General features: G+C 49.9%; 1 protein-coding gene across 1 annotated transcript in view; it reads right to left on the bottom strand.

Moving 5' to 3' along the window:
- LACTBL1 (lactamase beta like 1) overlaps window positions 1–749 on the bottom strand; it is a 30,228-nt gene extending 29,479 nt beyond the window's left edge. Inside the window, exon 1 of the mRNA XM_065421158.1 lies at window positions 729–749. Within this exon, the coding sequence (XP_065277230.1) occupies window positions 729–749 (21 nt within the window). The remainder of the gene's footprint in view (window positions 1–728) is intronic.
- Window positions 750–12,461: the final 11,712 nt, after the last annotated feature.

The following is a 12,461-nucleotide window of genomic DNA, read 5'->3' as shown; positions in this document are numbered from 1 at the left end:
GCTCCAAGCTGCAACCTCCCGTCCCATGGAGGAGCTGCTTGGCCTCTCTGGCAGTGTCTGGAGTGAGCTTTGCTCTCTAGCTGACTCTTCCTTTGTCTCTGTGTTTCTCGGTCCATTTAACCCAACCAGAGCTTCCAGAAAGTGTAATTCACCCCCCCTCCACCCCGCAAGAAGATTAAAGCTACAGGGCCAGAGTGGAATTTGCTTTTCACTCTCTCAGGGTTGAAAGTGCCCGTGAGATTGAATATTAATTCTGTCTAATGCTTATCTGCCATGTGTGTGAATTGGGGCTGAAACCAGCTGGGCTTTGCAAACTATTTATAGTATCTTCATCTCCTCTTGGCATCTGCGCGGGGAGGCGATTAACCCTTGTGATGGACAGCATCTCCATGCCTGTGGCACATAGCTCACTCATACAGCCCCAATGCATTTACAAGACACAGGAGGAGCAAGCCCAGATGAGCAGAGACAGGGGACACGGGGGGTAGATCCTGCTCTCACGCCCACCAGAGCTAGTGAGGAATAACCCCATTCGAGTCAATGGAGTTGTAGTGCTGTAAGCAGGAGAATCAGGCCCAGCCCTTGGTTGGTGAGCTACATACTTTATTTGGATACAACAATGTCAGACTATTTCCTCTCCATTGGCCTGGGATCTGATGCTGACAATCAGCAGCCAAGGGAATGGGAGCAGTGAAGAGGCTGTGGATGTTGGGAAGGTTCAGCCTTACCCGTATCTGTAACCCTTCCATGGCTGATTAGGAGTCGCTTCTCATCACCAGCGCTGGTGGGCTTTCGCAAGTCCAGGGCTGAAAAATCCTATGAGCAGGGAACAAAGGGTTAGAACAGGGGGAAAAAAGAGGGATCGCAGGGCGAGTCTGAGCAAGGGGAAGAGAGAACCCAGATGCCAGAGTATGGAAAGTGAGGGCAGGGCTGTCTATTAGGCAGGAGAGCCCAGCGCTAGGGGATGAAGCAGGAAAGAGGGGATTGCTCCAGAAAATAAGCTGGACCCTAGGGCCAGAGCTCAGAGATTGCGACATCAGGTGGCATCTTCACACCGTCTGCTTCTCTCTTGTTTTGCGTGATACCAGCCCACCCCCTAAGCAGTGGCTCTCAACCTTTCCAGACTACTGTACCCTTTTCAGGAGTCTGATTTGTCTTGTGTACCCCCAAGTTTCACCTCACTTAAAAACTACTTGCTTACAAAATCAGACAAAAGTGTCACAGCACACTATTACTGAAAAATTGCTTCCTTTCTCATTTTTACCATATAATTATAAAATAAATTGAATGTAAAATGAATTGAAATATAAATATTGTATTTACAATTCAGTGTATAGTATATAGAGCAGTATAAACAAGTCATTGTCTGTATGAAATTTTAGTTTGCACTGACTTCTCAGGAGCTTTTTATGTAGCCTGTTGTAAAACTAGATAAATATCTAGATGAGTTGATGTCCCCCTGGAAGACCTCTGTGTACCCCCAAGGGTACATGTACCCCTGGTTGAGAACCACTGACCTAAGGGAACTAGCTAGCAATACAGAGTCCTTTTCAAATTGCCCAGGCCCCTTTCCCTCCTGCTGCCAGGACCCTGCCCGCAAAGTCCCTTGGCTGGCGGCAGCTCCCTCTCCCTTCCCCACACAGCTCCCCCAGAGAATTAGAGCACACAGAGTTCTTCAAGGCTGAAACTTCCCCACTGGTCGAGGTGTGACATGATCCTTCATCCCACCCAGGCCCTGCAGGGGTGGTTAAACCCCTCCCCTTCCCTGGCCTCTCTCTGCAGGACATTTACTGAACCTGAAGAGACATGAACCCATCTCAGCTACCTATGATTAGAGAAGCCAAGATGGAGGCATTGATCTGGGTGCTCTCAGGGCTGGGGGCAGTGTCACAGGCTCCAAGCGCACAAGGGACCATAATATCACTGCCCCTCAAGCCACCAAAGCTTCCCTCCTCTCCTGTCCTTGTTTCCCATTAGCAGTGATTTCCGCGGTGGGTAAAAGAACCTTGGAAAGCTCTTACCCGCCTCGCTGCTGTCGTCCTTCAGGTTCCAGTGCTGATGAATTTGGGGCTTTCCTGATGCTGCAGATGTTAAGAGTGGCTGGAGCACTAATTCCAGCAGGCAGCCTCTCAGTGCAGATTATTCCCTCTGCCTCACCCTTGCGTAGGGGATGGAACATCTGTCCAGGGAAGCTGCCAAAAAAGAGAGTGGCATTGCTATTCTCATGGAATGCAACAAGGGCAGAGTGGGGATTGCAGGAGTGGCTGGTTTCAACATGCCATAGGGATAAAACATTCATTAATCCCCACCGCACACCCTTGGGAAGCTCTTTATAGATACCCCTAGTGCTGGGGCAGAGGGGCGGGAAGTGATCTACCCGAGGCCACATGCAGAATCAGTGGCAGAGCCAGGACCTGAACCCACGAGTCCTGATTCCCCATCCCTTGTGCTCACTCTTAGGCCACGTCCACACGACGAGCTAGGAGTGGGATTCTCGGCTCGTGGACACAGCCTGAAACCGGTGGGTATGTACTTAGCCATGCCTCTGCTGCCACTACCCATGCTACCAGAGCTACACTGATATCTGTACTCCCACTAGCTCAGTGTACATAAGCAGAGGACTCACACCCCCATCCCATAGCGTAGACTGACCCATAGATGACCCTCCCTTCGTAGACTTCAGAATCCAAGGAGCTCCAGTCTTGCTGCCCTCCAGCAATGAAAACAGAGGAGCTGAATGCCCTTCCTCAACTATCCTGGGCCTGCTGCCAGTGGGGCAATGCACAGGGCCATTCCTTCCAGAGAGGAGAGTACAGACAACATTTTCAAGTTGCTGATTAATGTGTATGGGGAATGATGGACCCAGATGCCATCCTGATGTGATAGGACTGAGGGATGATGATTTAAGACATGAAATGAAGAGGAGATTCAAGGAGCAGCCTACATTGACTTTTCCTGACCTGATGAGGGAAGCCTTTGAGGGGCTGAGGAGGATGAAAAGAATATTGAAGAAGTTGGAAATAAAATAGTTATAGAGGAAAAAATGAAGGCGTTATCCAAGCCATCCTGGTGGATTTGGAGAATACAAGCACTGTCTTTGAGAGTTTGAACAAAGACTTAGTGATCAACAAGAAGAGCTGTTTAAAACAGTGCATCAATCAAATATTTCACTGAGACCAAAAGCAAACAATGCATGCTGAGGGGCAGAAAATGTCAGGACATCTCTATTAAGAGATAACTAGGACAACCTGGTTTGCTGTGGCTGCCACGAGTCCGATCACAGCTGGAGAGAATCCCCACATAACTGAAAGGATCAAGGAAGAATTTCCTTTCCTCATAGGGAGAGATTTGAAGTTCAAAATTCAAGTGAGGGCAGAAGAGACTCTAGAAAAGGGGTGGATTTACAATGGCTAGAACTATGGACAATCCTATGGATAGAGGAAAAGAAAGCCAGAGCTTTTGGAGCCAGCCCCATCGTGGAAGTGGCGATTGGAGGGGTGAAGACATGGTCTTTACATGACATAAGGTCTGAAGTCACCACCATGAAGGCAAGTTACTTTTATAAGAACTTTGAAAGACCTCATGCTATAGGGGATGCCCAGCTCTCTAACACCACATTCTACAGGCCATTATCCTCTGATCCCACTGAGGATTACCTAAAGAAACTACACCATCTGCTAAAAAAACTCCCTGACAAAGCACAGGAACAAATCTGTACAGACACATGCCTAGAACCCCGACCAGGGACATTCTATTTGCTACCCAAGATCCATAAACCTGGAAATCCTGGACGCCCCATCATCTCAGGCATTGGCACCCTAACATCAGGCTTGTCTGGTTATGTGGACTCTCTCCTCAGACCCTACGCTACCAGCACTCCTAGCTATCTTCGAGATACTACTGACTTCCTGAGGAAACTAGAATCCATCGGTGATCTTCCAGAAAACACCATCCTGGCCACTATGGACGTAGAAGCCCTCTACACCAATATTCCACACACAGATGGACTACAAGCTATCAGGAACAGTATCCCCGATAATGTCACAGCTAACCTGGTGGCTGAACTCTGTGACTTTGTCCTCACCCACAACTATTTCACATTTGGGGACAATATATACCTTCAAGTCAGCGGCACTGCTATGGGTACCCGCATGGCCCCGCAGTATGCCAACATTTTTATGGCTGACTTAGAACAACGCTTCCTTAGCTCTCGTCCCCTAACGCCCCTACTCTACTTGCGCTACATTGATGACATCTTCATCATCTGGACCCATGGAAAAGAAGCCCTTGAGGAATTCCACCATGATTTCAATAATTTCCATCCCACCATCAACCTCAGCCTAGATCAATCCACACAAGCGGTCCATTTCCTGGAAACTACTGTGCTAATAAGCGATGGTCACATAAATACCACCCTGTACCGGAAACCTACTGACCGCTACACTTACCTACATGCCTCCAGCTTCCATCCAGGACACACCACACGATCCATTGTCTACAGCCAAGCTCTAAGATATAACCGCATTTGCTCCAATCCCTCAGATAGAGACAAGCACCTACAAGATCTCTATCAAGCATTCTTAAAACTACAATACCCACCTGCTGAAGTGAAAAAACAGATTGACAGAGCCAGACGAGTACCCAGAAGTCACCTCCTACAAGACAGGGCCAACAAAGAAAATAACAGAACACCACTAGCTGTCACCTTCAGCCCCCAACTAAAACCTCTCCAGCGCATCATCAGAGATCTACAACCTATCCTGAAAGATGATCCTTTACTCTCACAGATCTTGGGAGACAGACCTGTCCTCGCTTACAGACAACCCCCCAACCTAAAGCAAATACTCACCAGCAACCACACATCACTGAACAAAAACACTGACCCAGGAATCTATCCTTGTAACAAAGCCCGATGCCAACTCTGTCCACATATCTATTCAAGTGACACCATCATAGGGCCTAATCACATCAGCCATACCATCGGTGGCTCGTTCACCTGCACATCTACCAATGTGATATATGCCATCATGTGCCAGCAATGCCCCTCTGCCATGTACATTGGCCAAACCGGACAGTCTCTACGCAAAAGAATTAATGGACACAAATCTGACATCAGGAATCATAATACTCAAAAACCAGTGGGAGAACACTTTAACCTGTCTGGCCATTCTTTGACAGACCTGCGGGTGGCTATCGAAAAACTTCAAAAACAGACTCCAACGAGAGACTGCTAAGCTGGAATTGATATGCAAACTAGACACAATCAACTCAGGGCTAAATAGGGATTGGGAATGGCTGAGCCATTACAAACATTGAATCTATCTCCCCTTGTAAGTATTTTCACACTTGCTTCTTATCAAACTGTCTGTACTGAGCCATCTTGATTATCACTTCAAAAGTTTTTTTTCTCTTACTTAATTGGCCTCTCAGAGTTGGTAAGACAACTCCCACCTGTTCATGCTCTCTGTATGTGTGTGTATATATATCTCCTCAATATATGGTTCACTCTATATGCATCCGAAGAAGTGGGTTGTAGCCCACGAAAGCTTATGCTCTAATAAATTTGTTAGTCTCTAAGGTGCCACAAGTACTCCTGTTATTTCCACTGGGTAAAGTTGATAGCAGCTAACAGATTAGATACGCCTGTAATTGGGTGTCTGGAGGCAGATATCCAGTGTTTAGGGCAAGTATTGCCTCAGAAGTGCATTTTCTTTGCCCAGGCTGGTTATGAGCGTCTGGAAGATGCCATGATTGGAGTTCCCATTATCCTAGGGAATGACTGTCCTGAAGGATTTAGATGGACTCTTTGGACACTATTGCAGCTTTCAGGAGGACTCTACCACAAGGAGAGCACCACACATCTGGGCAAAAATGAATGTTCAATGTCAGAAGATTTGACAGCCAGGCAGGATTGGACAGGTACAGGGAGGATTTTCCTCTGCTCAGAGCCCATTTCTGAAACACTGGCTGCTCTACTGTGCCACTGCCTCTTTGCCCCTAACAGAGCAACCCTGCACCCCGTCCCCAGGCACCTCCCCTTAGAGAGTATGGGCTGGAGAATAGCAAACGCCATCTCTAGGGAGACTATGGATTTTGCTAACAAAACCAACGCCACTTGAGCCAAGCCAGGGTGACAAACTGTCTGTAGTCCCCTGACTGCTGGATTGTGGAGTGCTGGGAGGTACTTGTCATGATTAGCTGTATTGTTTGGGGGAGATGCAGCAGGTAACTGGGGAGATGTTTCTTTGGGTTTACTCAGCACTGTTTTGGGGATGGACACAGGAACCAAAGCCTGATTTGGGGCATGTCCGTGCAGCTTCTGCCATTTGGGCACAGCCCAGAGCTCTCCGTCAGGGTTTGTATGGGCCCTTAGTGCTAGTAAAGGTGTGAACAAGTCCTGGTGCCCCACCTGTGGGAAGAGGAGGAGCTCTCTATGGCCTGGGAGGGGCTTGGTGGGGAATGGGGTTATTTATTAGCGTCCAGAACAGTGGCAGAAAGATCCTCCTGATTCAGTGGGTGCACTCCTCCTCCACTGCCTCCTCCTCGCCCTGCCAAGGGGCACCAACTGCCTGCACCACCACCCTCCGCCTGGCACCACAAACCTTAAACCCAGCCCAGTGCAGATAGGAGGCCTTGGAATGGGGATGGGGATGAGGAGTAAACTCACCCCACACTCACCCTGCTGCATCAGTTCCTGTCCCTTGGGGCTGGGGAGCTCCCCTCCACACCGCAGCGAGCGGGGATTAGGGTTGCAGTGCCAGAATAAAGGGTGCTGCTGTGAGTGGTCGATGCCACCAGGTCACAGTGCTCTAACCAGGGAGCCAGGCCACCCCTGCAGGAGGGGTCTCTGAGGGTGCAGTTGCACCCAGGAAGCCCTGCTAAAGCCATCACTAGTCCAAAATAAGCCTCTTGCGGTAGGTCTGAAAGGAGATTCCCTCATTTGGGGGAGTGGTTGATGTGCTTTCAGCTGCCCTGCATCTGTATAGATCGCAGCTGTATGTAGCCCAGGGGTCCCTGTTCTATTTCACACAAGCCTTGGAAGTCTGCAGGGGGCCTAGATTTTTACTAGGCCATTTCCAAGCTCCCTTGTTAACTGCCTGCTGGCAGGCAGTTCCCTGATAATGGGCATCGCCTCTGGAAATTGCAGTCCCATGGCAACAAGGAGTTTAAAGGCTGTTATTGCTAAATGGAAGACATGGCTCTGGTAATCCACCCCTTGTCGCTAGCAAAGTCCCTTAGAAACAGTCCTGTGATTCCTGTCCCTACTCAAGCACTGGTCTCTCTCTCTCTCTCTCCCCCTCTCCCTCTCCCCCCCCCCCCCCAGAGGCGGCACAGACCCAGGCTCCTCTTCAGCAGCTCCACACAGGCCACGTCCAGGAGGCTGCTGCATGTTTTCCTCACCCATGGGATCTTTCACAGCTTCAACTGCAGCAGGCATAGAAGTGCATCAGTGATGGGAGCATGAAGTCCAGGCAGAGGGTTTTCTGCCCTATGAGCATGCAGAGCTGTGCGAGTACCACACCGGAGGAGAGCATGGGCAACAGGATGGAATCCCCTCACCCCAACACCCCTTACAGTATGGGTCCAGCGGAGAAGAGCATGAAAGTGAACAGGGAGCTGTCTTCTTTCCATCTGCCTTGCAAATGCAGTGAATGATAGGCAAGTAGGCTGAGTGGCTGTGACAGTCACTGCGGAGCATGCTGAGGGGTCTGGGTCTCGTCAGACACTTGTGCAATTTCACTGTTCCCAGAAAGGCCAGGCTGACAAGCTCCATCTCTGTGAGACAGTCACACCCCCTCTGTGCTCCCCAGATCCATCTCCCAGTGATTGCATTGATCACTAGTGACTCCCAAGTGCTGTCTTGTCCATTCATCTCAGCCTACACATCTCTGAAAGGTCAACAGGTTTCAGTGAATTAATAGGAGGTGCTGTTCTCTGCAGCAGTTCTTCTGCAGGCAGCCACACAGCCCCTCCATCTCTGGCATTGGCAGCAGTGGATATGTTTGCCAAGAGCACTGGCCACCATTGGCCACAGCAGGCCTCACCATGGAGCCATGGCCTGCACTTGCCAGTGGTCTCCACCTGTGGGATCCAATTGAAATGAATTCAAAACCCTAATGTTCCCAGATGAAAGGCCTGCACCAGTGCCAGACAGGGGCGACAGGTTTGTATAATTTTTGGTGGTGCTCAGAACAGGTCCAAGTTCCGCCTCGCCCCATACCTGCCTTGTAAGCCAATATATATATTTTAAAATAATGTAAAAAATGGGAGGATGAGGGCTCTGGCTGGGGTGGGGCGGGGCTGGGGATGAGGAGTTTGGGGTGCGGGCAGGCTGCCCTGGGGCTGGGGCCAGAGAGGAGGACTCCACAGTCTCCCCAGCCCTCTCCCCTCAACAGTCCCCCCAGCTCCGGGGGAGGGGCCCCCTTCTTCCCCCCAGCAGCACACTCACCCAACAATGTCACTGCACGTGCTCCTAGGGGTCGGGCCCCTCCAGGTCCAGGAAGCCCCGTCGCCTCCCCTGCAGTGGGTGCTGGCGGAGGGAGGGCTGCCCGCATGTGTGCGCCTCCTCCCCTCCTCCCTCCGCAGGCAGCGACTGCACCGCTGCCTCAGCCTGTTGCTGGTGCCGCTCCCTTTTGTAGTCAGCAGCAGCCGGAGAGGGAGCGCAGCACCGAGCGGCAGGGCAACCGCCCACAGCCCAGGGCGCAGGCATGGACACTCCGGGGGAGGTGTGTGGGGGAGGGGCAGCAGGCGGGGTTGGGGGAGAGACCCAGCCCCGAACATTGGTGGAATCGGGCCCCTATACCCTGAATTTGCTGGAGCACGGGCACCAGAGGCCCATATAATGCGCCACCCGTGGTGCCAGAAAGAGGCCTTCCTCTGCCTGTTCATTCCCAAAGGAGATGGAGCAGACCCCCCCACAATAACTCTGCTTTCACTGTCACCCAGAGCGGATGTTAAACAGGTTGCCTTTCAAGAGATTGCAATTTTTTCCCATCACAAATTGGAATAAAAGTCAAAATCTTGATATTTGAGGAAAAAACTGTGTTGGGAAAATTTAAAAATATCTAAAAATAGAAAAGTCAAAAATGCAACAAAACTTTTCAAACAAAATTTGTTTTGAAGCAAAAAAAAAAAAAAAATCAAAAGATTTAATCCTGAAAATGTCAAAGCAGGACATTTTCAAAGTGCTTCTTTAAAATATTTTTTGAATGGAAAAATTCATTAAACTAATACGTTCCTGCCGGAAGAGTCGACTTGGACAAATTGGCATTGTCCAATAAAAAACATTTTATCAAAACATCCTTGACCAGCTCTAACTGTCCCCCGTGGCTCACCAGCCTAGGGCTTCATCTACGCTCAGAGCTGGGGTGTGATTCCCAGCGTGTGTAGACACACCGCACTAACTCTCATCCAGCTACCATAGTAACAACAGATGCAGGAGCATGGGCAGCAGCGAGTGGCAGAATGGGCGCTGTGCCAAATACCAACCTGCCTGAACTCTGTGGATATGTACGTATTCATCATGGTTAACCTGTGCGGCTGCTCGCCACTGCGACCATGGCTATCCTTCAATACAGCTCGGCATTGTTCTCTTCCTTCTTGGCCTGCCGCCATCACTTCAGAGTATTCTCCTACTTCTAGACAAGCTGCTGCGGAAGAATATTCCGCTGCTCCCGCATCATCTGCTTGGTGGTGTGACAGCCAAAGTCCAATGCCGAATTCGTCTGGCTTAGGTTGCTGTAATACAGCCCAAGCAGCTGCTGCGTATTCCAGCTTGTCACCATAGTGGTGTGTGCATTGCTGGGGCTAGGCTGGCAGACAGCAATTTGAAAATGGCTTGAACCCACCCAGAAAGAAGGCAGAGACCTTGGACATATGGGATTTTTTAGAAAAATTAGAACCCACTTGACATGCTACAATTCACAGCAAAAATAACCCCAGACTGCACCCTGCTTAGTGGCGAAGCAAAGGACACTGGGATACCCCCAAGAATGCCATGCAAAGCAAGGCTGTGTGTTCGCATGATGAGTAGGGCCCTACCAAATTCACGTCCGTTTTGGTTAAAGTCAAAGTCATAAATTTCACAATTTCAGATATTTAAATGTGAAATTTCAGTGTTGTAACCCTTTGGGTTCTGACCCAAAGGGAGGCCAAGCAGGGGTCACAAGGTTATTGAAGGGGGGTTGCAGTATTGCCTTCAGAGCTTGGTGGCCAGACAGCAGTGGGATATGGGGTGCAGGGCCGGCTCCAGGCACCAGCCCAGCAAGCAAGCGCTTGGGGCGGCCAAGCAGCGGCACGTTGGGCTCTTCGGCAGCAAGTCCTTCCCTCGTAGAGGGACCGAGGGACCCGCCGCCGAATTGCCGCCGAAGAAGAAAGCAGCGCGGTGGAGCTGCCGCCGATCACGATTGCAGCTTTTTTTTTTTTTTCCCCGCCGCTTGGGGCGGCAAAAACCCTGGAGCCGGCCCTGATGGGGTGGTTCTGAGTGGGGAAGAGTTGGACTGGAGGGAGCTGAGGGGAATGGGGAGGTTCTGAGCTGGGAGGGGTTGACTTGGGTTGGCAGGGCTGAGTGCAGGTGGAATACAGTCAGCGGGAGAATGTGTATGTGTGTTCATGTGCATCTGTGTGCCTGTGTGTGAGTATGCATGTGAATGTGTGTCCGTGCATGTCTGTGTTTGTGTGTGCACATGTGAATGCATGCATGAATACCTGTGTGTGTAGATGGACAGGTGTAAGTTGCTACCTGCAGCTCCTCCAGCTATTTTGATGCCCACTGCCAGTGCCGTCTGCTACCCAGGCTGTCTCAGAGCAGTACAGTGACTGTGGCAGATGTTTTCCACCCTAGGGTCACGAACACACACATTGTGTTCAGAAATCATGAGTCAGTACCCCAAATTCAGGAGACTTGCTTAAAAACATAACATTTTAAAAAGTAACTGGTGGGACTTTTCCTTCTGGTTTGGGCACCTTCAAGGCACACTAGGCTCGTGTTTTCCAGCTTTTCTCTGCAACTAGGAGGTCTAGAAACCTGCATTTTAAAAATAAAAGCGGAGATTCTCCTGTCCTCGCCTGACTTCAAGAGCTGGGGCTTTAAGGAAGACATCAAATATTGCAATACTGGTGATAAAATCGTGGGGTCTTTTTGCTTCCTGCCGTGCAGCTACCAGAGGTGGACGGAGGCTCGAGTCTAGCATCTCATTTAAGGATCAAGAAGGAGCTCTCAGAACTGGAGACTCTCATACAAAACCAACCTTCCACGTGGCTGGACTTTACAAAAACGAGACAAGCCATTTACAACGCACACTTCACTTCTCTACAGAGGAAAAAGGACAGTAAACTGAACTCCTCCATGCCATGGGGGCTACAACAGTGGTACCCTTAACTCACCCAACAATATTGTTAATCTATCCAACCACACACTTAGCCCGGCAGAAGAGTCTGTCCTATCTCAGGGGCTCTCTTTCTGCCCCACGACCCCCATGCACAAGATACAGTTCTGCGGTGATCTGGAAGCCAACTTTCGCCATCTCCGACTCAAGGAATATTTTCAACACACCACTGAACAGTGCACTAACCCACAAGAACCCTCCTACCAACACTACAAGAAGAAGAATTCTGTGTGGTCTCCTCCTGACAGTTGAAATGACAGACTGGACTTCTATACAGAGTGCTTCCGCAGATGTGCGCGGGCTGAAAGTGTGAACAAATAGCATCACTTGCCCCATAACCTTAGCCGTACAGAACTCAATGCCATCCACAGCCTCAGAAACAACTCTGACATTATAATCAAAGGGGCTGACAAAGGAGTCATCATGAACAGGTCGGATTATGAACAGGAGGCTGCCAGGCAACTCTCCAAGACCACATTCTACAGGCCACTATCCTCTGATCCCACTGAGGAGTAACAAAAGAAACTACACCATCTGCTCAAGAAACTCCCTGCTATAGCACAGGAACAAATCTACACAAACAGCCCCAGAACCCCAACCAGGGGTATTCTGCTACCCAAGATCCATAAACCTGGAAACCCTGGACGCCCCGTCATCTCAGGCATCGGCACTCTTACAGCAGGATTATCTGGCTATTTGGACTCTCTCCTCAGACCCTACGCTACCAGCACTCCCAGCTATCTTCGAGACACCACCAACTTCCTGAGGAAACTACAATGCATTGGTGATCTTCCTGAAAACACCATCCTGGCCACCATGGATGTAGAAGCTCTTTACATCAATATTCTACACAAGGATGGACTACAAGCTGTCAGGAACAGTATCCCTGATGAGGCCATGGCACACCTGGTGGCTGAGCTTTGTGACTGTCCTCACCCACAATCAGTTCAGATTTGGAGACAACTTATACCTTCAAGTCAGTGGCATTGCTATGGATACTCGCCTGGCCCCACAGTATGCCAACATTTTTATGGCTGACTTAGAACAACGCTTCCTCAGCTCTTGTCCCCTAGC

Source organism: Emys orbicularis, chromosome 22 (assembly GCF_028017835.1).
Source record: "Emys orbicularis isolate rEmyOrb1 chromosome 22, rEmyOrb1.hap1, whole genome shotgun sequence".
Taxonomy (NCBI): Eukaryota; Metazoa; Chordata; order Testudines; family Emydidae; genus Emys; species Emys orbicularis.
This window is presented reverse-complemented; position numbering and strand designations above follow the sequence as displayed.